General features: G+C 40.5%; 1 protein-coding gene across 1 annotated transcript in view; it reads left to right on the plus strand.

The window, feature by feature from the left end:
* Positions 1-25,644, plus strand: part of LOC112113482 (contactin-associated protein-like 2) — a 1,103,244-nt gene that overhangs the window by 611,173 nt on the left and 466,427 nt on the right. Inside the window, exon 12 of the mRNA XM_029912066.1 lies at positions 14,655-14,774. Within this exon, the coding sequence (XP_029767926.1) occupies positions 14,655-14,774 (120 nt within the window). The remainder of the gene's footprint in view (positions 1-14,654; positions 14,775-25,644) is intronic.

Raw genomic sequence — 25,644 nt, forward strand, 5'->3', positions numbered from 1 at the left:
CTATGTATTTGACTACTCTCTGCTTCCTGGAATCAGAACTGCTGAAATGTACATCATAGGCCCTTGATAATCCTAGATGGCAACCAAACTAATGTCACAATGGGGATTTGAACTCTGGTGACTGCCAGGTGTTTGAGGATGAGCTTTGGCTAACTGAGGGCCCATGTAATTAATTGGCTAATGTGTATTTGTGTTGCTCTCCCCTAGTGGATAAAATCAGACCATAGGTGTTAACAAGTGGTAGAGACATATGCTTTTGGAATAAAATATTTCTGTTTCTGTTGTTTCCATGAAGATCTAAGTGGCCGTGGGGTGTAGCGTAGTGACAGTTGTAAAGTGCTAGGTGGTCACAGATTTGTTACAATATTACAAAATTATTGGGGAATATATATATCACTCAAAATTAAGGTAATACATCCTTATGCATCATAAAATGAAGGAGCTCACAGTGAAGTCTGATATAATAAAGTTGTGAAGTAGAATGAAATTTTCAAATAGTTAATTATATTCCTATGTGAAAATTGCATTTCAGGTTATTCATTTATAGCAAACTTTCTTTTTTTTTAAAAAGAGAAATTATACCCTTGAAAGGTGCTGAATTACCAACGATACAGATTCTTCCTTTATCCAGATAAGAGGGTTTCACGGGTTTTGGTCTTGTCAGCCCTTCTGTTTAATGTGTATGTAAGGCCACTGAAGAGAGAGCATAAGGTATTGTGATCGCCTCTAATATGCTGGTGATACTTAACTTCACATTGCTTTTACATGAAATCCACATTTGGCTATTTTTTTTATTCTTTGTTTTGGACCTGGATGGAGGTATGTGACCTGCCGCTGAATCTGGTGAATCAGTAGATTAATCAAGGGGCATTTCAAGGACTATGCTTGAACCTTCAAAAATGGATGCAATTCTACGCTTTTCCACTGCAGCTCTTGGTACTCTATTGGATCTTTCATTGCTTTGTAGATATACATATAGTTGTGGTGGTTTGGAGTGCCTTTATTCTATCTGCAGCTCTCCAGGAGAATGTGAACTTTCCTCACACACGTTTACCTCACCACAGTTATTATTGAGACTTCCAGGCTAGATTTCTGTGGTGCACTCAGACCAGCTTTTGAACCTCCAGAATCTTCAGCTGGTGCAAAACACAGCAGGCTGCCTTCTGTGTGTTGTGAGTCATAAGGAAGCACACAGCAGATTTGCTCTCCACTGACTACTTGTTTGATTCCTAAGGCTGGGTGGGAATCTTTAAAGACCTATGTAGTCTGGGACCTGATTATTTAAGAAACTGCTTCCTACCCTCAGTTTCATCATCACAATTGAGGTCCACTGAGGTATCTCAGCTTTTAGTGCCTGGAACGTGGCTTTTTGTGGTTCATAGCAGGACATTCTCAGTCGAAGAACTCCTTTGGAATTCACTGTCTCACAAAGTCTTTCAGAGCCGAGTTTGATGAGCTACACATCCTGCTACAAGGCTGTTTTGTTCAGGCTTTTGGCTTAACATTACGTTGTTTCCTTGGGATGGGAGAGGGGGCGCGTATGTGTCTGGCTTTATTTCTTTGGTTGGAAGGATGTTTTATACCACACACGTTTTTATAAAGGGAAGGATATTTTTCTTTAGCTTTCTATTTTTGCAGGATGAGTTTTGCTGTAAGAGTTAAATAAAACAGGTAAAAAGAACAGGAGTACTTGTGGCACCTTAGAGACTAACAAATTTATTAGAGCATAAGCTTTCATGGGCTACAGCCCACTTCTTCGGATGCATATATGTGCCCACGAAAGCTTATGCTCTAATAAATTTGTTAGTCTCTAAGGTGCCACAAGTACTCCTGTTCTTTTTGCGGATACAGACTAACACGACTGCTACTCTGAAACCTGTCATAAAACAGGTAAATATTACACACAAGGTCTCTCCCCCCCCCGCCCAGAGAGAGGATGAAAACCACAGTGAACAGATGTCCTGCTTACTTTGTTAGCATCTTTTCTGTGCTGCATCAGGTTCTTTATACTTGTAATTAAGAACAAATAAAGTGGGATATCAAGTCAATTTCAAACAGACAGATCTGAACATGGATCTAAAAGCTGAGTGACGGTGGTGTCCTCATCCCTTTTGCTGCCCTTCAGCCAGAATCGTGTGTCTGTGCGATGCTGGTGGGAATGTGCTCTTGAATTTTTGTTTTTTATTTGTTTTAGGTTTGAACTCTCAAAGTGAGGGGTGATACAAGCTTATTTATACAGACAAGCTGCTATGCATTTGAAAGGGAGGGGCGGGAGACAACCTGGCAATGCTCAGCAGTAATTTCCAACCACATCTGCTTAGCCACCAGCCACTGCAAAAGAAGGGCATCATTATCATTTGTATATTTGGCAAAACCTTCTTCTGAAACCATTTCAGCTCCAGATAATCAAGATGATATTAAGTTACTGATCTGCTAATGAGAAAAGGTTTGGTGTATTTAAAGCATCAACTCCATTCTTGGTAGGGAGGAATAATTAGGTTTAGAGGCAAAAAATGTTCCAAATAACTACTGAAGTGAGTGGCTTTTTATAAGTACAAAGTATATCCACCTAAGAAATTAACAAAGAAAAGTATAACCTTCTGTAAAACAATAGTCATATTCTGGTTTGTAATATTGCGTGTTTTTAAAAGCAACATTGGTGACATTAAAACTGAATGTGTCAAACATTCAGTTAAAAGTATGACATACATTAAAATTGTTCAAAAACAACAAGGAGTCTGGTGGCAGACTTAGTCTTTAAGGTGCCACCAGACTGCTTGTTGTTTTTGTAGATACAGACTAACATAGCTACCCCCTGATACTTGATACCATGCAAGGCATTAAAATTGTTATCAGTTGGTCAGTGCTCAGCAAATCTTAATTTTTTATTTTTTTTAATTTTTAATTTTTAATTTTTGCCATTCAAATTTTAATTTTCAGGGGCTAAGTAGATTATTTTTGTGTGTAACTCACTGCAACCCCCAATACTGTATCAAAAAGGTTTTTTGCACTTTTTACATAGTATAACACTCTCACTTTTTATATGTGGCAAAATCAGTCAGAAGCAAATATAAACTTGTGAAGTAATTCTGAATTTAACTCAGAACTAGAGAATGAGTTTTGAAATTTATTTTACTATTTCAGTGTTATGGAGGGTAGAGATGGTTCCAAACCACAGAGTTTGGGTGCTAATCCAACTTTAACCAAAGTTTGCTGACATTTCGATATGGAATTTGGGTTCAGACCACAGTAGAGATAAGAGAGAGCCACAAAGTTCAGATCCAAATCTGACTTTGCCCAGAATTCATGGGAATTTGCTAGTTTGGGATGACTTTTTAACTTTGTTTATATAGTTGCTGTTATAATATAACATTAATGAAACATTACCACTTTTAATTTTATCATCTTGTATTCTAATCTCACACACACACACACACACACACACACATATAATGAAGTAATACAGTAGGTTGGCATATACAGCCTTATATGTAGGTTGAAGATCATCTTTCATGAGATACATACATCAGTGTGAGCCAGTAAATAAACCACAAATATGAGTGTCAGAAGACCTTTAAATCTAGAACTTCTCTGCCATCGAGTCACTGTGTGACTTTTGGCTCCATTATCCTAATTTAATCTCTGTGCCTCAGTTTCTCTGACAATAAAAAACTGTAATATATGACTGAAAATTCATATGTTGTAGTAGTTGTGTAGAAGGTATATATAGAGAGAGATCTCTGCTGACTTTGGCAAAACAGGACACAATGAACAATATCAGCACAGTTTAAGGTTTTTGTTTTCTGGTTTGCACTTGACTCTATGCATATTTATTACAAGAATAAAGCAATAGGCAAAGCCAATCAGACACACAACAGTAAATCTAAAAGGGTGGGAATATGTGGGGACACCAACATTTGGGTTTCATCAGGGACTCTAAAAGCATGAGGCTGCTGTTTGAATATAACAGGAACTGGGACAAACTGACTTCTCAGTGGAAAAACAGATTTTTTGTTGTTGGTTTCTTTTTAATAGAAGGGCTGCTCCTGGAGAAGTAGATGTCATAACCCTGCTATAGTGCCATAATTAAGAATATTTTACTTTGGCTTTGATATTTCAGAGAGATTATGATATAGGATAATGTTGCTACACACCCAAAACTACAAAACTTTAAAAATCTCTGTTTTGGGCCAGTAATGAGACAGCAGCTTTTAGGGAATAATGCAATTTGATGAGAGCATGCATTCAAGCTTTTAAGAAAGCCAAGAAGAGACTGAAGACAGATGAGGTTAATATTCAAGTGCTGATGAGAACTCGGGTATTTTAAAGCTTGCATTGCTGTAATTAAAAATAATTGAATGGGCAGTAAGGAAGTGCTTCGATACATATAAAAACCATTGGTGTCCACAAACAACTGTGAAATATTGTGGACTCTACACATTGTTAGCAGGAAATAGTCTAATTATTTTCTTAAATTGAAAGTGAAAGGTAAAGTTTATTTCATGCTCTTAGAAATTATCTAACTAATGACTAAAACAGACAGGTTAGGTCTATAGATACAATGTGTGTCCTGTGTCCTACAACTTTAAATACAATATACTGAGTTCTAAAGATCTCACAGAAAGTGTTAATTTTTGGTCTGCAAATCTATTTCTCAGATCTCTTTTTTGCTGCTTATGTTTGCAGCATTCTCTTTAAGGGCCTCGAGTTGACAGTCTTGGATACCGTAGCAAATTCCAAGGAGTCCTCGGTCTATAGAACTTCAATATGGTTTCTTCTTTTGGAATATGAAAGCAAGGGAATGGTTTGGCTTGACCTCATGGCCTGATTCTCCTCTCACATCATTCTTACAATAGTGTAATTCCATTGACTTCGGTGGAATCAGTGTGAGGGACTCATAGAGTCATAGACTTTAGGGTCAGAAAGGACCATTATGATCTTCTAGTCTGACCTCCTGCACAACGCAGGCCACAGAATCTTACCAACCCACTCCTGTAACAAACCCCTGACCTGTGTCTGAGCTATTGAAGTCCTCAACTTGTGGTTTAAAGACTTCAAGGTGCAGAGAATCCTCCAGCAAGTGACCTGTGCCCCACGCTGCAGAGGAAGGCGAAAAACCCCCAGGGCCTCTGCCAATCTGCCCTGGAGGAAAATTCCTTCCCGACCCCAAATATGGCGAATGTGGGCAAGACTCATCAGCCAGACACCCAGGAAAGAATTCTCTGTAATAACTCAGATCCCACCCTATCAAGTGTCCCATCACAGGCCATTGGGCATATTTACCGCTAATAGTCAAAGATCAATTAATTGCCAAAATTAGGCTATCCCATCATACCATCCCTTCCATAAACTTATCAAGCTTAGTCTTGAAGCCAGATATGTCTTTTGCCTCCACTGCTCCTCTTGGAAGGCTATTCCAGAACTTCACTCCTCTGATGGTTAGAAACCTTCGTCTAATTTCAAGTCTAAACTTCCTGATGGCCAGTTTATATCCATTTGTTCTTGTGTCCACATTGGTACTGAACTTAAATAATTCCTCTCCCTCCCTGGTATTTATCCCTCTGATATATTTATAGAGAGCAATCATATCTCCCCTCCGCCTTCTTTTGGTTAGGCTAAACAAGCCAAGCTCTTTGAGTCTCCTTTCATAAAACAGGTTTTCCATTCCTCGGATCATCCTAGTATCCCTTCTCTGTACCTGTTCCAGTTTGAATTCATCCTTCCTAAACATGGGAGACCAGAACTGCACACAGTATTCCAGATGAGGTCTCACCAGTGCCTTGTATAAAGGTACTAATCCCTAAATGCATGGCCTTGCACTTTTCACTATTAAATTTCATCCTATTACTATTACTCCAGTTTACAAGGTCATCCAAATCTTCCTGTAGGATATCCCGGTCCCTCTCTGTATGGGCAATACCTCCCAGCTTTGTGTCATCCGTAAACTTTATTAGCACATTCCCACTTTTTGTGCCAAGGTCAGTAATAAAAAGATTAAATAAGATTGGTCCCAAAACTGATCCCTGAGGAACTCCACTAGTAATCTCCTCCCAGCCTGACAGTTCACCTTTCTGTATGACCCATTGTAGTCTCCCCTTTAACCAGTTACTTATCCACCTTTCAATTTTCATATTGATCCCCATCTTGTCCAATTTAGCTAATAATTCCCCATGTGGAACCATATCAAGTGCCTTACTGAAATCGAGTTAAATTAGATCCACTGCGTTTCCTTTGTCTAAAAAATCTGTTACCTTCTCAAAGGAGGAGATCAGGTTGGTTTGGCACAATCTAACTTTTGTAAAACCATGTTGTATTTTGTCCCAATTACTATTGACCTCAATGTCCTTAACTACTTTCTCCTTCAAATTTTTTTCCAAGACCTTGCATACGACAGATGTCAAATTAACAGGCCTGTAGTTACCCGGATCACTTTTTTCCTTTCTTAAAATAGGAACTATGTTAGCAATTTTCCAGTCATATGGTACAACCCCTGAGTTTACAGATTCATTAAAAATTCTTGCTAATGGGCTTGCAATTTCATGTGCCAGTTCCTTTAATATTCTTGGATGAAGATTATTTGGGCCCCTTGATTTAGTCCCATTAAGCTGTTCGAGTTTGGCTTCTACCTCGGATGTGGTAATATCTACCTCCATATCCTCATTCCCATTGGTCATCCCACCATTATCCCTAAGCTCCTCATTAGCCTCATTAAAGACTGAGGCAAAGTATTTGTTTAGATATTGGGCCATGCCTAAATTATCCTTAACCTCCACTCCATCCTCAGTGTTTAGCGGTCCCACTTCTTCTTTCTTTGTTTTCTTCTTATTTATATGGCTACAGAACCTTTTACTATTGGTTTTAATTCCCTTTGCAAGGTCCAACTCTACATGGCTTTTGGCCTTTCTCACTTTATCCCTACATGTTCTGACCTTGATACGGTAGCTTTCCTTGCTGATCCCTCCCACCTTCCACTCCTTGTAGGCTTTCTGCTTTTTCTTAATCACCTCTCTGAGATGCTTGCTCATCCAGCTTGGTCTACAACTCCTGCCTATGAGTTTTTTCCCCTCTCTTGGGATGCAGGCTTCCAATAGTTTCTGCAACCTTGACTTGAAGTAAATCCAGGCTTTCTCTGCCTTTAGATCCACAAGTTCTTCAGTCCAATCCACTTCCCTAACTAATTTCCTTATTTTTTTAAAGTTAGCCCTTTTGAAATCAAAAACCCTAGTCCCAGATCTATTTTTGTTTATCCTTCCATCTAGTTTGAACTGAATTAGCTCATGATCACTCGAACCAAGGTTGTCCCCTACAACCATTTCTTCTATGAGGTCCTCACTACTCACCAAAACCAAATCTAAAATGGCAACCCCTCTTGTTGGTTCAGCAACTACTTGGTGAAGGAATCCATCAGCTATTGCATCCAGGAAAATCTGAGCCCTATTATTACTACTAGCACTTGTCCTCCAGTCTATATCTGGGAAGTTAAATTCTCCCATGATCACACAATTCCCATTAGTATTTACTTCTTTAAAAACATTAAAGAGGTCTCTATCCATATCCAAATCGGATCCCAGCGGTCTATAGCACACCCCAAGCACTATCCCAGGGGAGGCTCTAGTAGCTTTCTTCCCCAATGTGATTTTTGCCCAGACAGACTCTGTCTTATCCATTCCATCCCTTCTTATTTCTTTACAGTCTACCTCAACATTGATATACAATGCTACTCCACCACCTTTGCCTTTATTTCTGTCTTTCCTAAACAGCACATACCTTCAATACCTGTACTCCAGTCATGACTACTATTCCACCATGTTTCTGTTATCCCTATAATATCTGATTTCACTTTCTGCACCAAAATCTCTAGTTCCTCCATTTTGTTACCTAAGCCCCTCGCATTAGTGTACAAACATCTTAATTTTTGCTATTTGGCTTCTCTCACATTCTTTACCTGATTAGGCACAGACATTCTACCACCAGTATCACCCATTAGACTGGTATCTACACTACCCTTCCTCCTTATGTCCATTCTCCTACGCACGGCTGTATCCTTTCTTGCTTTGTTTTCTTCCCTCTCAGTGTTAAAATCCGGCATGGAGATTACCTGGACATGTCACAACCATCTCCCCCAAATTCCTAGTTTAAAGCTCTTTTAATCAGTTGTGCCAGCCTCCATCCTAGAAGTCTATTTCCCTCCCTTCTCAGGTGAAGTCCATCCCGAGAGAGTCCTCTGTCCATGAATGCTTCCCAGTGGCCGTACATCCCAAAGCCCTCCTTATAGCACCACTGCCTGAGCCATCTGTTGATCATCAAAAACTTGTCACACCTTTGTTGCCCTTCTCTAGGAACAGGCAGAATCCCGCTGAAGATCACCTGAGCCTCGATTTCCTTAAGCGTCTTCCTCAGGCTGGCATAGTCTCCCTTGATGTGTTCCAGTGAGAATCTAGCCATATCATTTGTTCCCACATGAAGGACAATCAGTGGATTCTTTCCCGCTCCCGCTAGGATCCTCTTCAGCCTCAGGGACACATCCCATATCTTAGCACCCAGCAGACAGCACACTCTTCTGTTCAATGGATCAGCTCTAGTTAGAGGCCTGTCTATTCTTTTCAGTAAGGAGTCCCCAATCACGTAGACCTGCCTTTTCCTGGTGATGGTGCAATTCTCCGGTCTATCCCCTGTTCCCTCTAGCTGCAATCCTCTCGATTCCTATTGTCCCTTGCAATCCTCCGCAACTCAACCCTATATGTCTACAAGGAGATTTAAGAAATGTTTCATTTCTGCAGAAACCTTTTTCACTAGCAGATGAACTTTCAGTGTTTTAACATGTTACAGATCACTTCATCTGTCCTCAAGGTGTGAAGACTGTCAAGCTAGATCTTTTGTTATAAATGAATATTGTGCCTGTAAAAAATGCTGGATTGACAGCTCTGAAACTGAAGTTCGCTATTTATCAAGTAGTGGTGTAAGTGTCTACATACTATGCTGCCAGTGTGCTTCCTATGTTCTGCAGGAACCTTCTCTAGGGGTGAAAGGGTAGTTAAATTCTTAAGGCCCATTCAGTCCTTCATCAGTTGCAGAGATTACAAACAGTGGTGCCAGTTGTGGTGGTGATTTTTGTTATTGGGCCACCTATCCAATAGGAGTTTCACTGAGCACTGACTAACTTTCCATTGATTGGTGACAAGCCATTAGTTAGTAACAAGTTTACATTACAAATGACCTTGGCCAAATTTGAGCTGAGGCCATAGAAACAAAAGGCTCTTATGTCAGTACCAATTTCCTAAGACCTCTAGTACTGGAAACTATTTTTATAGGCCCAAAAAAACAGAGAATGAGAAGACTAGCTCTCTCCTGAAGTACCACTGAGTACACAGCTCTACTCTTCCTCTCCATTCTGGCTTACGAGAGAATATCTTTATTTACTAAAACATGCCTGCCCTCAGGGTGGAATCCCAGGGGTGTCCCATTCACAGACTGGATCCTAGCCTACAGCACCCTGTTTAACCATTGTGATTGTTCTTACAGACATATTGAAAGAGAAGGTGACATAGAAAAGGCAATGGAATAAAGCAAACCTGAGGCAATATTTGATGAGTTTCCGTTGGTATAACTACTGTTCTTATACAAGTTACATCAATGAATTTTTAACAATTCGTCCCCACTTGGCCTATCTTTGCTTAAACATTTTAACAGTTAACCTAATACAGGCAATAAATCGTTCGGTTTCTCTAGATCTTTAATTCTGGTCAACCACATCCTGGTGGCTATTTAGTGAAACGACTCTGGTGTTCTCAGTTGGATTGTTGTTGTTCAGGTGACTAAAAACAAACAAAACCTCACCACCACAATTGACAGTGTGGTTCGCAATCTCACCTCTCCTTCTTTGGTTTTCCTTCTTTAACTGTATGCCTGACTCTGAGGTCTTCAAGCTTCTGTTCTATTATAATGTAACCGTCCAGATTCTCACATCACACTCATCACAGGTGGTGTTTGAGCTCCTTCCAAAGTTAAGAATGAGTAGGTTATTTGTGGTTTCCTCTGTGTTACTCAGAAGGAAAAGTGTGTTTATTTTCTCTCTTTTAAAAATATACATAAATTATATTTCATATGGATTGATTTGCCAGACAGTAAGGTTGAAGCAGAGAGATTTACACTTGGATTGGAAAATTATGAGATTTGTTGTCATTTGAATTCCTGTGGGAGTAACTTCTACAAACATGAGTCAGCCCCTGAGAAATCTCTGTCTCCAGCATATACTTAGTTTTACCCTTGATGTAGACATTTCCTTTGTTTCTGAGGTGCAGAGCTATTGAGGTCCTGATGGGTAAGTAAATCCTCCTCTAACATTTTTAAGATGATCCTTTGAACCTATCTCCTTTCAACTCCTAAACTCCTTTTTTTCCTCCCTCATTCTTTCCCTTCCTCTTATTTTTAACTTTTCTTCTCTGGCTCATTTCCATCTCTTGTCAAATACATTCCTGTCTACCTTTTCCTTAAGAAATCCCCCACTGGATCACATGTCCATCCCTATGTGGCTCCCCATCTCTTTTCATGTGGACTTTGACGCTGTAAAAACTCCATGATATTTTGGATTTTGTGGACTCAGTACTTTTTGTTTTTCCTAACCTACTGCAGCTGATTGATTGTTCCTCCGTTCTAACCTTTCTTCCATACTGCTCTCTGTTAATGTTTCTCAGGGCTCTGCCCATGGTCCTTTCTCTTTTGCACTCTACTCTCACCTCCCTGTGTGATTAATCTACTCTCGTGGTCTCTTTGCTGATGGTGAGTCTTCAATCTACTTCTTCCCCTATATCCATTCTTGCAGTTCTGCTGGTCTTTCCAATATCCTCTTTTGGATGTCCCACCTTTCCCTAAATTAAAAGTAGTTAAAATAGAACTCTGTCGTGGTCAAAGACACCCACGCATTGATTTTAGTTTACAGACTCAAGCCTGAGGCCAGTTTATTGACATACATACCAGTGCACTGGGGTGCAGTCCGAAGACTGACACACCCCGAGGACCGCTTGCAGGCGGTTTTTATTTCATTAAACGGCAAGCAAAGTACAAACAATATGTCATGAGTTAAGAAATTGGGGTTGGGGTCCGTTCCCCCTTCCTGGCACCTTCCTTATTATTTTCCGAGAATTGGGTGTTTTATTTGGGTACAGGGGCGCTTGGTGGTTTTCCCCGGGGGTGATACTTGGCACCAGTTTGGGTACATTTCTCGGCAAGGTACATGTTATTTTCCGGGGTTTTACGGTTAAGGGTTAAGGGGGTTACCATGGGACGCCTAAAGAAAGTATTTAAGTGGCTAGTTTTGCATTTAGCTAGAAATTCGGGGAGGTTACAGAGCACCCAGAAGAGAACCATGATTGGCTACCTTGCATTTAGCTGGAATCACGGAGTGGGTCACAGATCACCCAAGGGAGAAGCTGCATTTAGTCAGTTTGCATTTATCTAAAGTTACCTATTGCTTCACACAAGCGATTATTATATTTCATCAGCCATGAACATATTTTATTAGTGCTGCTGCTGGGGCTTTTTATTCTTTCCCTCCTTGCCCCCCCCTCCCTCCTCTGGTCATGACCCTTGACTGAGTTTGGCAGGGAATTGTGCAATCTAGTCTAGTTCAGGTCCTGGCCTGTACTGCTTTCTGTAAGGGCTGTCAACATAACAGACCTCTGTCAGAGAGTCAGAATTTGGGTCTTTAGGATTACTTTGGTCATTAAAAAGAAGGCCCCCCAGTTCTTTCCCCCCACAACTCCTAACCTGTCCTCTGTTCTTCTCCTCAAACATCCATGCTGTTGGCAATTCCTTCCAGTTCCTGCTCTACAACATTTCAAAACTCCAGCCTTTCCTTGCTCTCCCTTCAAATAAAATGCTGGGTTTATCTCCTTCCTTGACTACAGGAACCTTCACTTCTCTGACTTCCCTATTTCCTATCTTACTCACTTCCTATTAAGAATGGCTAAAATGATCTTCCAAACTTGATGCTCACCCTTGTTACTCTCTTATTAAAATCCCATGGCTAGCTTCCCTTTGCCAACTGAATTCAATTTAAACATTTTTGCCCCTCCCTTCAAAGCGTCTACATAAATCTGACCCTGATTATATCTCTGCTGTTTCTCACAGGATCTTATTAACACCCTTGTTCTGTTAATGATGTCAGCTTCCCTGAGCCCTTCATTTCCTTCTTCCCTCTCAATTTTGTGCCTGGTTTGTCACTATTCCCTGTCTCGGTATGCTAGTTTCTCCCTTTCCTTCTGTATCTTCCTCGTGTCTCTTCTGTGACTAAATAAGAGTTTTTTGTCTTCAGGGCTGTCAACATTTCAAATGCATCTTCATCTGCACTGCCACATAAGTACCTATCGCTTCTTAATTATCCTTTCAGTTCTGAAAGAATATGGAAAGGAGGGAAAGAAACATATCAAATATGGGCCCTTTAATTGTCTGTAAAATAGCTAGTATATTTTTGGCACGCTGGGAAGGACAGAGTACCTGATGTAATAAGTTAATCAAGTACAACTTGTTGCTGTATCACAATCTCTTCATATTAAAAAATGCAGTGCAGAAAATGTAAAGACAGATTCTATAGTGTGTACCATACATTTATATCATTTTAAATTACTTTTTCGTAGTAATACATTGCTGATACAATTAATGGTAATAATTATCAAGCTTGTGTTTAAGTAAACCAGTTGAATGAGCCTGTTTCTCCATAAATAACAAGGCTAGAGAAATTGAGGGAAAGATATGCCATATGTATCGAATAAAGTCTTGTATACCTCAAAATTCTAGGTAACAGAAGTTCTACATAAAAAACTTTACGTTTATGAGCTCTTAATCAGCTTCTTCTTATCTTCCACTGCACCAGTTAAAACATTTGTGGTCTAGTATCATAGAAATGAAATTAATAATGTTGTATGCCATGCCAGAATACACTCAGTAGTATAGGAGATACGTTCTGGATATACCTTGTTCATTCATCAGCTATCAAAGGATAAAGTCATTTTGCGATGAACAGTCCTTTCTATAGTACTGTTAATTTGTAAAAGATACTGTGGCTCCATTATGGTGCGACATTCTACACCAAGAGTCTTCTGTTGACTGAAATAATTCTATCCAGGCTATGTTTGTTGATCTTCAAAAATCTTTTCAGCTTAAAAAAAAAATCTTATAAATTCTTTCAGAATCATGTCTGAAACCAGGTGCAGTCACTGTGAAAAGAGAAAATCTGTCATCCTTGGTGTGGAAGTGGGGAGAAAGGAAATGACTAAGTGGAACATCTTACAATTCAGTTATGAGAAGTGTCTGCTTTTTATATAAGCTTAATTTATTAAATTAAAGCATCTCTAATGAACAATAAATTTATCCTGCAATATAGTCTTCTCTGTCCCTCTGCAATATTGGGAGGTCAGAGAGATTTTCTTTCTCACACACGCATGAACACAGACACTCAAACTTTCACTTTATCTGTTTTCACATTACGTGAGCGTGTAGATGTTTCCAACCTTCATTTTCCTTCCTGTCTCATAGTAGCCGGCTGGAGGCCTTTAAACAAGGGGGATCCATCATTCACTAATCATCTAGAGCCCAGCAGAATGAACTGTCCTTATGGATATTTGAAATAAAGCCATTCATACCAAGGAGATAATTTGTAGGAATTGCCAGCATATTAGGTAGATTTTTAGAGTGGATATGAAATCTGGGTAAACAACTTTTCATTCATTTAGGGATTGATTGATTGATTTCCAACCCACAAAGCTATGCCGTCTGGTCTATTGGACAACAGAGAAGTTAGATATTAGTTAAATATTATTGTTCATTTCGTTTCCAGATTTGTGTAAGAAATTATTTTTATGCATATAATTATTTAATTAATAGAAAAATGTATCTGGAGTATTGGAAATACTGCAGTCTGACAAGTGGTGGCAACTCTCTATTTTTAATGTTAAGCACACTACAGTGGTCAACTCTAAAAACCTGCCAATTTGGACTTAGATAAATAATTAACTTTGCCTAAGAATTTATAGTGTTTCCCATAGTTGCTACTGAGAACATTTGGGAAATACTGGGGTAATATTTAAGTTATTTACAGTAAGTGGCAAAAGGAGCCAGCAGAACTGTATAGAGGATGGGAATTCTGTTTCATAAAGGATTTTGAGATTTCAAAATTTGGCTTTGTTCCAAATCAGAATGAAACCCGAACATTTCAAAATTATCTGTGAAACAAAACAAAACAAAAATTAATCAAAATATTTTGTTCCAATTTTGACTTTCGTTTTTTACATATTATAATATACAATGCACATTTTTTAAAAATGAAATGAAAAGTAGTTTTAAAATGAAAAATCAAATGTTCTGTTTGAAAATATGAAAAAGAGACATTTGACATTATTGGAACTTTTTCTCCATTTTTCTTCCAAACAAAATATGATTCCATCAAATTTTCTCTGACCAGCTCTAGTAACCAGTGTACCTTGGAAAAATATTGTGCCTTCTATTAATTTTCAAGTATTAAATCAATGACTAATTCATGGTTCTTGCACTAGTGTGAAATATAAAATGAAGCTATGAAGAAAGTAATTGTGATTGGGAATCAGTTGCTCCTGGACTTCAATTTCCTTATTAGTATATTTTATTTTATTCCATTCCAGCTATTTATGACCTCTCCTGTGAAGCATACAAACACTTGGGCAAAACCTCAAATTATTACTGGATAGATCCAGATGGCAGTGGGGCACTGGGACCTTTGAAAGTTTACTGCAACATAACAGGTAACTGTACTGTAATTACCGTTTTCATGTTATATTTGTAATGTATATGTGGCAGAGGGTTTGGAGGCCTGTCCATAATTCATATTTCTTGGGAAAAGAAAAAAATGATTCAGTTTTAGTAAGAGGCCTGATCATATTAAACCAGCCAAGCTTGTTTGGGTGGTATCTGACCTAATCATTGTTAAAAAGCCTTTGGCCTGGTCTACATTCTACATTTAACAATTAGCTTGACCTAAGTACATCATTCAGGTGTGAAAAATTGACAACTCTTCCCCTCTCCTCCTCCCCCCTCGAGCGATCTAGTTAAGTGGACCTAACCCCCAGGATAGGCAATGGTAGATCAAAAGAAGAATTCTTCCACTGGCCTAGGTGCTGCCTCTTGGAGAAGTGGATTTACTATAGTGAAGGGAAAATCCTTTTAGTCAGTGTAGGAAGCATCCTCACTATGACCCTTCAGTGGCATAGCTGCACCTGGGCCACTGTAATGCTCATATTGTAGACCTAGCTTATGTTTCCTCAGTGGACCATGTCCTAGAGCCAGTCTCCAAAATCCTATTGTGTGTATAGGTAACTTGCAAAAACTGGTTAGCAGTCCTAGATCAGGGAGGATCTGATAAGAAAGTTCTCTGGACAGAGCAAGGTGCTTTTTCTGTCTGGATAGCATGATGCTCACAATTAGACCAAAATGTTCAGAGAGAGAGAATTGCTTTCAGAGATATAAGCTATTCACTTTTCTTCTTTTTCTCTAAAGCTAAGATGAGAATGTTTTCTCTCGTTTAGCATATGAAAGGGTATATCTAGCTATGTTAAGCAAACAGCTTCTTTTGTTCTCTCTGTTTATAATTAATCTTCTTTGTTAAAAAATACTTTTGTATGAATAATTTCATGCAGAGCTTCTTAAAGAAAAGAGAATCCAATAAGCTCTAAAGCGAGTTACTGAAGGGTAAAGGGTTTCTGGAATTTGTGTCTCCAACCCCATCATCCTCGGTCAAGGGAAATGAACAAAGGGGCCCTATCCCATTGTCTTGTCATGGGTGTGATGGGTGAGCATAAGGATAAGACATTACAAACAAAGGAGGAGATGAGTTTGTTTTGGTCAGTACTGTTCATTCATTTCCAATGTTCATACATAATGCAATTTGTCTCTGCACTTAGCTGACACTAGTTAATAACCAATACAAAGCTTACTAAATATTCAGCTAAGAGAAGTATTTTACTTAATCCCTGAATTTCCCAAAATACAGAATCTTGTGGGATATCTGCACAATAAAGAGGTTCCAGAATCTATTTGCTTTCGAATACCCTGACACAGGTCTTCAGAATTCAACTGCAGGAACCAGCAGCAAGAGCGTAGATACATGTTGTAATGATGAGACACAGGGAAAGGCAATCTCTCATTTAACTGGATCCTCACTCTTTGGGGCTTTCAGAATCATAGCCAGCACCTTAACTGTATCAGTAAGTAAACAGGCATGCACTGCCAGGGAACAGTGCTGGGAACTTATGATATATCATAGCGATTCCTAATCAAGAAATGAACTGCTGTGTTCAGCACTAGCTGTAGCTTTGGGGTATTATTCAAAGGTAGCCTTTTCAGTAAAAGTTGATTGAAATAATTTGTTGAGCATGAAAAAGTGAATCTATCCAGGGTGTGAGCACTTTTGACATATGCTAAAAATAAACATACTGGTACACACAAGAATAAAACTAATAGTGTCCCCAAACCAGAAAGTAACCGGACAAGAGAATGAAAACCAACCATCTTCCCTTCCTAATAATATTTTTTTCCACAAAACAACTGCTGTAATTGCCATAGAGATATTGTTTTTAAATTGCCAGTGAGTGGGGAGGTGGCCCATATGATCATGAATGAGAAGGCAGAGGGTCCACAATCCTTTCTCTGCATTAAGATGTGATCCAAGCCATGAAAAAGTTTCAGAACCCTGCTCTAGCTGAATTGCTCCCATCAGGCAATTCCTGTTTAATACATTTGCTGTAATGCAGATATAATTCCCTACATAAATGAGATCATGATAGAACTGATTCACTGTTAAAATGTGAGTAATACACCTCTACCCCAATATAACGCGACCCGATAGAACACGAATTCGAATATAACGCGGTAAAGCAGTGCTCCGGGGGGGCGGGGCTGCGCACTCCGGTGGATCAAAGCAAGTTCAATATAACGCAGTTTCACCTATAACGCGGTAAGATTTTTTGGCTCCCGAGGACAGCGTTATATTGAGGTAGAGGTGTACTGTGAAAATTGAAATGCAAGTAACTTTAGCCACTCTGCTTTTAAAACTGGACAGTCACCCTAAATGTTATTGTCCATATGACAGCTTAGAAAAGCATTATTTTTCAATTATTCCTCTATTTACATACTGTATAGAACCATCCTGGGTATATTCCCAGTCCTTACAGCTTCCTTTATTGGTTTATAGTGACAGCAGTATAGCATAATGGATAGAGCACCAAACTGGAGATATGGGTTCAATTCAGTATATGTCTTTCTGGATAGAATTCAGTAACCTCTACCCTATATTTTGTGCTAATAACAATATGAAATATCTGTAATATACTAATTAAGGTGAAGAGATCAAGCTTAATTCTTTAATTCTTCTACAGAAATATCTAACTGATGGTATAAATGATATAGTGGTGATGTATATAATCTTAAATTACCTTATGTAATATATTGAAAGATATCATATTAGTGTTGTTTGACATTAAATAGGTAATACAAGAAAATACTTTAAAATGCAGTTATGTATGGCATATCAGGTATTTACTGGATAACAGACTTATCTGTTCAAAAGCATTAGTGCAGATTTGTGGCATTATTAATAAAATGTTTAATGAAAGGCTTCCATTAGCTGAATTATAACTAACTTTTTCTTAAGAAGACAAGGTGAAACAAAGCCCTCATGTCTACAGACATGGCTAGAATTAACTTAAGGATGCTTTGTAAATTCTTATGCTTGTCAGATCGAAAGAGAATTTGATTGCTGTTCCTTCATCACTTACATCAAAGCAGGAATATATTTGTTAATTTTGTGGCATCACCATTGCACTACTAAACTTGTGAGGGTGACAGTTAAATCTAAAAAGTTCTACAGAAAGCCAGTACTTTATTTAATAAGCATGTCTAAATATCCTTTGTCTGAAACAGACAGATCAGCCATTTGAAAGCCAGAATGCCTCTAACTCTTATCTCTTGAGAATGCTGTTTAAATTCTCTGACCTATTCATATTATGAAGTCAAGCAACAAGTTTTGGAAAATAGTCATGTTTCAATAGGGTCACTTTCTTAGAAAAGTTGAAGAGAAAATCAGAGTGCATCAGACACTTGTCCATGTTTCTAGACATAATTTGTGTCAATATCTCTAGACTGTCTTGATTTAGTAGTTTGGATGTGTCATGTTAATGTTTTCTGCCCTTCCTGGATTTCTATGGTAACTGAAAAATGTTCTGGGTTCTAAAATCTTTTGGCTAGTCAACAGTGTAAGCAAAATATAAAGAATACAATGTGTGCGGAAACTAGGGTGACCAGATCGCAAGAGTGAAATATCAGGACACATTGGTCGAGCAGGGTGACGACAGACAGACACAGGTGCACAGCCCCGATTGGAGCCAGAGGCACACTGGTCCGCCTGGCCTTGTGCTACCAGCGTGCCCCTTCCTGTTGGGGGTGGGCCCATGCTGCACCACACAGCTCCCCTGCCCAGCGCCCCCTGGATCCACTATGCCCAGAGCCCCCCTAAAACCCTTACACCACAAATGCACAGTGCTGTGCACACACACCCCGCCCAGCGCCCCCCTGCCCACAGCCCCACCACAGCTGCCCAGCACCCCACACAGAACCCCCCACTCGCTAGTTTCCCAATACACACAGATTTCCCCTCCCTCCCTTCCTTCCTCTCTCCTAGTGCCCTTCCCCACAGCCCCACCATCACAACTACACAATGCCCCACACAGAACCGCACTGCCCAGTGCCCTGACTTACACAGATCTCCCCCACTGCCCAGCACCCCCCAACAGGCCCCCACTGTCTAGCACCCCAAAACACACAAACCTCCCCCACTGCCCAGCGCCCTCCACACCCTCACAGCCCAGCACCCCACACACACCTCCCAGACACTCACTCCATCACACCCTGCCCCCTTCCCTGGCCGCACTCACCAGCCCTGCTGGGAGGTCTCTGGCTCCTAGGGTGAGAGCAGCGAGGGGAGTCTCCAGACTCTCCATGTGCTGCGCCCGCCACAAGCACGAGCTCCGTGGCTCCCATTGGCCGGGAAAAACGCCAATGGGAGCTGCCGGAACCGCGGAGCAGGACTTGCAGGTGCCGGCAGCATGCAGAGCCCCCCCGCCCTAAGAGCCAGAGGGACCTGCCAGGGGGCGAGGTGGGGAGTCCTGGCGGTGCTCACCTGGGGCGGCTCCCATCCCGGGAAGCATCCGGCAGGCTGGTCCCTCTGGCTCCTAGGGTCGTGGGTCAGGTCTGGGGCGGGGGGGGGCGGAGGGCTCTCTGCCTGCTCCCGGCACCTGCAAGCCCTGCCCCTGCAGCACGTGGCTCTCCTGCCGATGGGCGGGTGCTGGGAGCTGCCCCAGGAAGCGTTGAGCGGCGGCGCCACAACTGTGGTGCCGGGACTGTGGTCCGGACGGACCCTGATATCGGGACAAAGGGCGTCCTGACCTATGTAAGGTCGGGATGCGGGACAAGTCCCCTAAAATTGGGACTGTCCCGATAATATTGGGACGTCTGGTCACCCTAGCAGAAACTACAAAACCACTAGAAACCATCTGAGATGTTCTCTAAGGGTACGTCTATACCCAGCCGCTAGTTCGGCGGCTGGGAATCGAAGTTCCGGGTTCGATTTATCGCGTCTGGTCTGGACGCGATAAATCGAACCAGGAAGTGATCGCCGTCGACTGCGGTACTCCAGCTCGGCGAGAGGAGTACCGCGGAGTCGACGGGGGAGCCTGCCTGCCGCGTGTGGACCGCGTCTGAACCGCGGTAAGTTCGAACTAAGGTATGTCGACTTCAGCTACGTTATTCACGTAGCTGAAGTTGCGTACCTTAGTTCGACTTGGGGGGTTAGTGTAGACCAGGCCTAAGAAATGCTATTTATATTCAAAGCAAAGATTCCAAACCAAAGCAAAAAACTATACCCCCTTTCTCCAAAACTTTCATGTTAACACTGCTATATTTTGAAATTAAATCATACAAAAGTCAAGAATCTCTAAAGTTAAGGTTCTGACATTCCATATTTAAATGACCATTCATGATAAATTAGTAAAACTTTAAGAAATTGTGAACATTTTTAGATACCCAGCATTTGTCCAAATGCTTGTGAACAATAATAACGATGTGAATCACAGCTTTTCAAAAATATTTGCAAATCAATATTTATACCATTTGCCCCCAACTGTAGCTGGAGCCTTTCAGAAGACCCCATTTAAACAATGTTTGTTTGTTTTAAAGGTGTAACGTGACATATTGTACAGTACTTAGTTTGAATTAGAGATTGGCCAACTCATGATCTGAATCCAGAATGAAATCTTCCCAAAGTTCGGTGGTGTTTGGATTTAATGCTCTGGTTCAGCCCTTTATAGAAAGAGACCCAACCTGTGAAGTTAGGGTGTTTCTCTGAAATTAGATTCAGATAGATCTCCCAAAAGTTACAGGAAACAGTTTGGAGCCCTCTTTGTTTTCCACTGAAATAATACAAGAACTGCACTGAAACAAGCTATGTTGTTTGCAATGTTTGATGTAGATCTAAACTTCATCTGAGTGTATTAGATCTCCAGCCCATTCTCAAATGATTTTTGGCATTTCTGAATCCCAGCTCCTCTTTGGGCTTGTTCATACTCCTTTGGCAACTCCACTTATGGAATATGAAGTGGAGAAATAATAGTGAGCAATGATACCCTAAATGTTTTGAATCTCAAAATAACATTCAGTTCAAGACAGCTCTTATTTTATCAAAGCCCATTTGTTTATTTCTGGTATTTATAATCTCTTGGTCAAAATGTGGCTGTCCTGCAAGGATCTTAAAGTGGGAGAGGGCACAGAGAGACCTTAATTGCTAGTCAATCCATCTAGGAAGCAACCATATTTTTGGCTGCAGTATGTCGGTGAGTGCATGGGTAGAGTCTTACCAGCCCTAACTATAGTTCTCCAGATCCCCCTGAGCTTATATCTGGGAAGGGGGTGTGGTCATGGTCTAGCCATTCCCGCTTCATGCTCTGTGCTACAGTGCTACTCTGAATCTACCAGCCAGTCTACATTTGAAGAGCAAATGTAGAGAGTTGTAAGTACATTTCTAGTTGTTGCTAACGAAGGCATTTAACTACTGTGTTTTGTACATTGTGGTCATCATTGTGGTATCTGGATACCTGCTGTTGGCTTCTGCAAGCAATTATGATCATAACTCATCCTTTTCCTTTCCCAGTGCAGCTCAGGACTGTAAAGCCCTCTGTCTCCACATACTTTGAGAATTCACTAACTGTACCTTCAGCCTCTCTCAATCATGCCAGTTATACAAAAAGATGGACCCCCACCCCAGCATTTCATGAAAATTATACATGTGGTAGTTATTGCCATGACATTGTGAACAGACTTTAAGCAGCCACAACTGTTGTGCCCCATGATTTTGCATCTCCTTGCCATAAATAGCGGGTAACTAGAGTGCTTTTTTATGATGACATATGTGGAAACATATGGCATGGCTATAAATGCGCCATTCATCACCACATACTTGATGAAAAGCGGCCTGATAGTGGTAAATGTTTAATTCTATTGTACATATCTTGTACAATTGGCTTCTCTAATGGGACATTTTGCTTGAGGGCTAATTGGACAATCTGCCTAATTACAGCACCTTCAGCATACATATATGTAGGAATTACACAGAGTTTTCAGTGCTTCTGTGCCTCTCATCTATCAAGGAATTTCCTTCTATAGTCTACTGGATAGTGGGGGGAAAACTAAAAAAAAAACATCAGTGCAAAAGCTTTATTTATTTCTCTCCCCCGTTCTCTTTCTTTCTCAGCTCTGAAGGGCATGTGACATACTCTAGCACAGTCTAAGTGGTGCCAGCACTGCTGCTGGCATCTGAATCACCTAATATGCAGATCACGGGCATAATCACACTAAATGTTAATCTTCTTCATAAGTGTCGAGGGGGTTGCTGTGGAGGGAGAAGACAAAAACAAAGGGACATTGGAGAGGAATATGGCAATGCCGATTGTTAATTTTCCAGGATCCTCACGCTTTGGCAGGGAAATTAAAAAAAAAAAAACAGCACACCTACGAAAATGCAGCAATTCCCATAATCCCCTATTCCGGGAAAAACGCTGACATTATGGAGAATCAAGAAGTAGATTCTTGTCTGAGACCAAACACTGATGTATGTTATTGCAGAACTCTTTATAACTCATGTTTCAAGGAATATGCTAAAGGATGGGGGAGGAGTATTAGCCGACTGCTGCAGACTAGCCAAATGAGAACTGGATAGCTGTAATTTAGAGCTCTATTTGAATTTCTCATCTATTAAAGATAGGTGTTGCTATTTGCACTTTTGTATCTGTCTGGATCCTGTACCCTAGCAGAGGTCACACTGAGAATCCACATTAAGTCTGTGCTATCTATAATGTTCTCACTTGCACTTTATGGTCACTTTACTAAAATGAAATGGCTTTTATAGGCTAAACAGTTATTTTACCCTGAGTGGGTTTCACTGGATAATGAAGACATGTGGGGAAAGAATTAGCTATTTTCTTTATATTTTGATGACACTTTTCTTTTTTCCCCCTCCACATTTGCCTCCTCATAAAAGGTTTCTCTACTTCAGTGTGTGTCTGTGGACTTTGGGGAAGCAAGTCTGTGACTAAATGTATCATGTCACAGCTTAGAAGCTGTTGGCTTCAGATTGGGTTTCCTGGTTTACAAACCACAAAATCTCTTATACACTCTTTGCAAAGGTTTCCTTGCCTGTAGGGGTCAGACATTTCAAACAATGATATGTCATATCAAGACCTGGTTGTTTCTGTCTACTGATGCTGTTTGTCAAGTTGACAGGCAGCAGGACTAAGAATCAAACTACTTATCTGGAGAAGACAAACTTAGAAAAAATAGTACACTATCTGTACAGGGATTGTTTTCATTGTCAGAATTCAGAGTGGATTCATTTAAAGGAAATGAAACATTTAAAAATCCTGTGCAAATGGCATATTAAGTTAATTTATTTCCAAGATACATAATCAAGCATTTGAAAAGAGTATAGTCAGTTTAAAAAGAGACAAAGAGTGCAAGCGAGAGAGATTCATTCTACTTTGAATCCCTAATCAGTGTTCAGGATGCAGTGCTGCACTCTTATGTTTAATATTCTAAATTAATTTACCTAGAAGAGCAGGTTAGCAGTTCTGTCACTATTCACATGAAAAATTCAGGGCTTCTTACCTCCTCCTGTTTGCTCTGGCAGATGCTTTTTTAAAAGAAATGACTCAGCAATGAATGAGCTGCAGCACACATCCATCCTTGTCTGTACACACATGCATACAGTGAGCTGCCGATGCAAGTTCCATGCCACAGCTGAGTCATCTGTGCAGAGAGAGTCGCCTATGGCTCCTTTCTAAAGAGTCCTGTTTCTCTTTTCACAGCACAGTTTCTTATATCATAAACTCTTCAGGGAAGGGACTCTGTGCTTTCCTATGTGTTTATACAGCACCTAACATAATGGGGCACTAAACCTGACAGTAGCATCCAGAGGCCCCAGTTAAATTAACATTATGTTAAGTATAATACAGGAGCAGTAGCAATGCCCCAAGAAATATGTACCTGAGTCCTATAACAGTGAGAAATGTATCGTGATCAGTGGATCTGGAGTCAGAAAGCCGATGTTCCGTGGAGAGACTGTTATTGAGAGGACACCAGGAAAATAGGCAATGCAAGGAGTTAGGCCAGAAGCAACTCAGCCTCATGGACAGAGCAGTCCACGGGGTTTAATAAAGTTCTACTTGTTCAGCTTAACCTGCATTCAGCATCACGCTTTGCAAATGAAACATGGTGGCAGCAGCTGAGCTGTAAGTCCTCTCCAGTGCAGCAGCTGGCAGCATGAGCCATGGAACTCTGTCTGAAGGCCCTGAAGCCCTGGATTTTGCCAACACAAACCTCGCCCAAGGCTGTCTTCTGGTTCAGATCACTTGTTAGCAATTTTGGCACACAGGAATTACCCCTTCACAGGGGTGTCAAAACAGTCTAGCACAGGCACTGATGGAATGAATGACCAAAACCCTGTTACCAATGAAGGACCTGTTGCAGCCTGCAGGATGGAGACATCACTGAAGGAGATGGCCAACAATCAGAGCTAGCAGGTGTAAAGTATGACAGGTCAGCAAGGACCTAGTGGACCTGGCAACAGGCATGCCATTAAAGAGAAACCAGGAGCGGACTAAATGAGTTGTAAGGAGTGTAGTGGCACTGATGTTATAAAAGGTGACTACTCAAGAGGGACAAGAGGTCTGAAGGAACAGGGGACACTTACACACCAGTAGACACAACACCTGGAGCATCTACAGAAATCATCACAGAATAGAGAGATAGAGAACCATCTGAAAACCAACCCCACATGCAGAGGAGACTCCACATAGAAATCGTTTGCTACACTTGAAGACGGGTGACAGAGAGAGGTCATTCCTGTTGAGGAGACCAAACTATCTCAAAGACTTTATAAGCAGATGCCTCTGTGGTAAATATGAGACTTCAACTTGACTATGTGCTAGCAACCTCTGGCCAAAGGAACACTGGGTGTCTATTATTTGCTGTAATGTTTATACTAAAATGTTTGTAAAATAGGGAAGATGTATCACAATCAGTGGAACTGGAGTGAGATGATCCAGGTTCCCTGGAAAGACTGTTATTGAGGGAACACCTGGAAAACAGAGTAGTCCACAGGATTTAATAAAATTCCACTTGTTCAACTTAACCTGCGCTCAGCTACATTCTTTAATAACAAAATAAATAGGTATACTTATTTTTAGGGAGACATTTTATAATGAATGACATCTACCACAGTGGTAACAACTGTTTCCAGGACCTGTGCAGGTTTACGAGACAAAATATGGCTGTGTCATTGCAGTGTTCACCACTTCCAAATCATTTGTATACACTTTAAGTTATAAAAGAATTCCAGACCCTGGACATCACTGGAGTTAGGGGAGTTTAGACAGTCTTCTTGTTTAGAACACACACTCTGCCCAGACTCTGCCACTGTACTGGGGCTTAGAACACCCACAACTGAAAGACGGAAGAGTAGTGTGCCAAGGCCCAACATGGAGACTCTTCATTAAAAGCAGAGAAAGTGGAGTCCAACTAGAGTAGCCATCACAAAAGCCTGAGATATAGGTCCTACTGCATGTACTAGACAGGAACCGCTGATCTACCTAAATAAATTTATAATGCTACTGAAGGACTGTACTGCCTGAGAACAGTTTCCTTTTAGTATAAAATGTTGGTACTTTCTGATTCAACAGTACTTCCTGAAGGCACAAGTCAGGATTACCCAGCATTAATCAATGTCTGCATTCTTCACTCCCTGACTTTAGAATAAAGACAGATGCTTCTGGCAAAGAACATTCAGATTCACTGGGTTTTTTTTCTTTTTTTTTTCTTTTTCAAATTTAGTTGCAAATGTTTCACACAGTGCCCAGGCAAAAATCTCATATCAACCAAGCATATAGGAAAAACCAATGTGTAGCCGATAGTATATTTTCTTATTTACATTAACTCTATATTTTTGACTCTTTTCACAATGGGCAAACATGTAAATATGTGAAAGTGAAAACTTGAACAAAGTCTAGGGTTACCATA

Source organism: Terrapene carolina, unplaced genomic scaffold (genome assembly GCF_002925995.2).
Source record: "Terrapene carolina triunguis isolate 2854851 unplaced genomic scaffold, T_m_triunguis-2.0 Scaffold179, whole genome shotgun sequence".
Classification (NCBI taxonomy): Eukaryota; Metazoa; Chordata; order Testudines; family Emydidae; genus Terrapene; species Terrapene triunguis.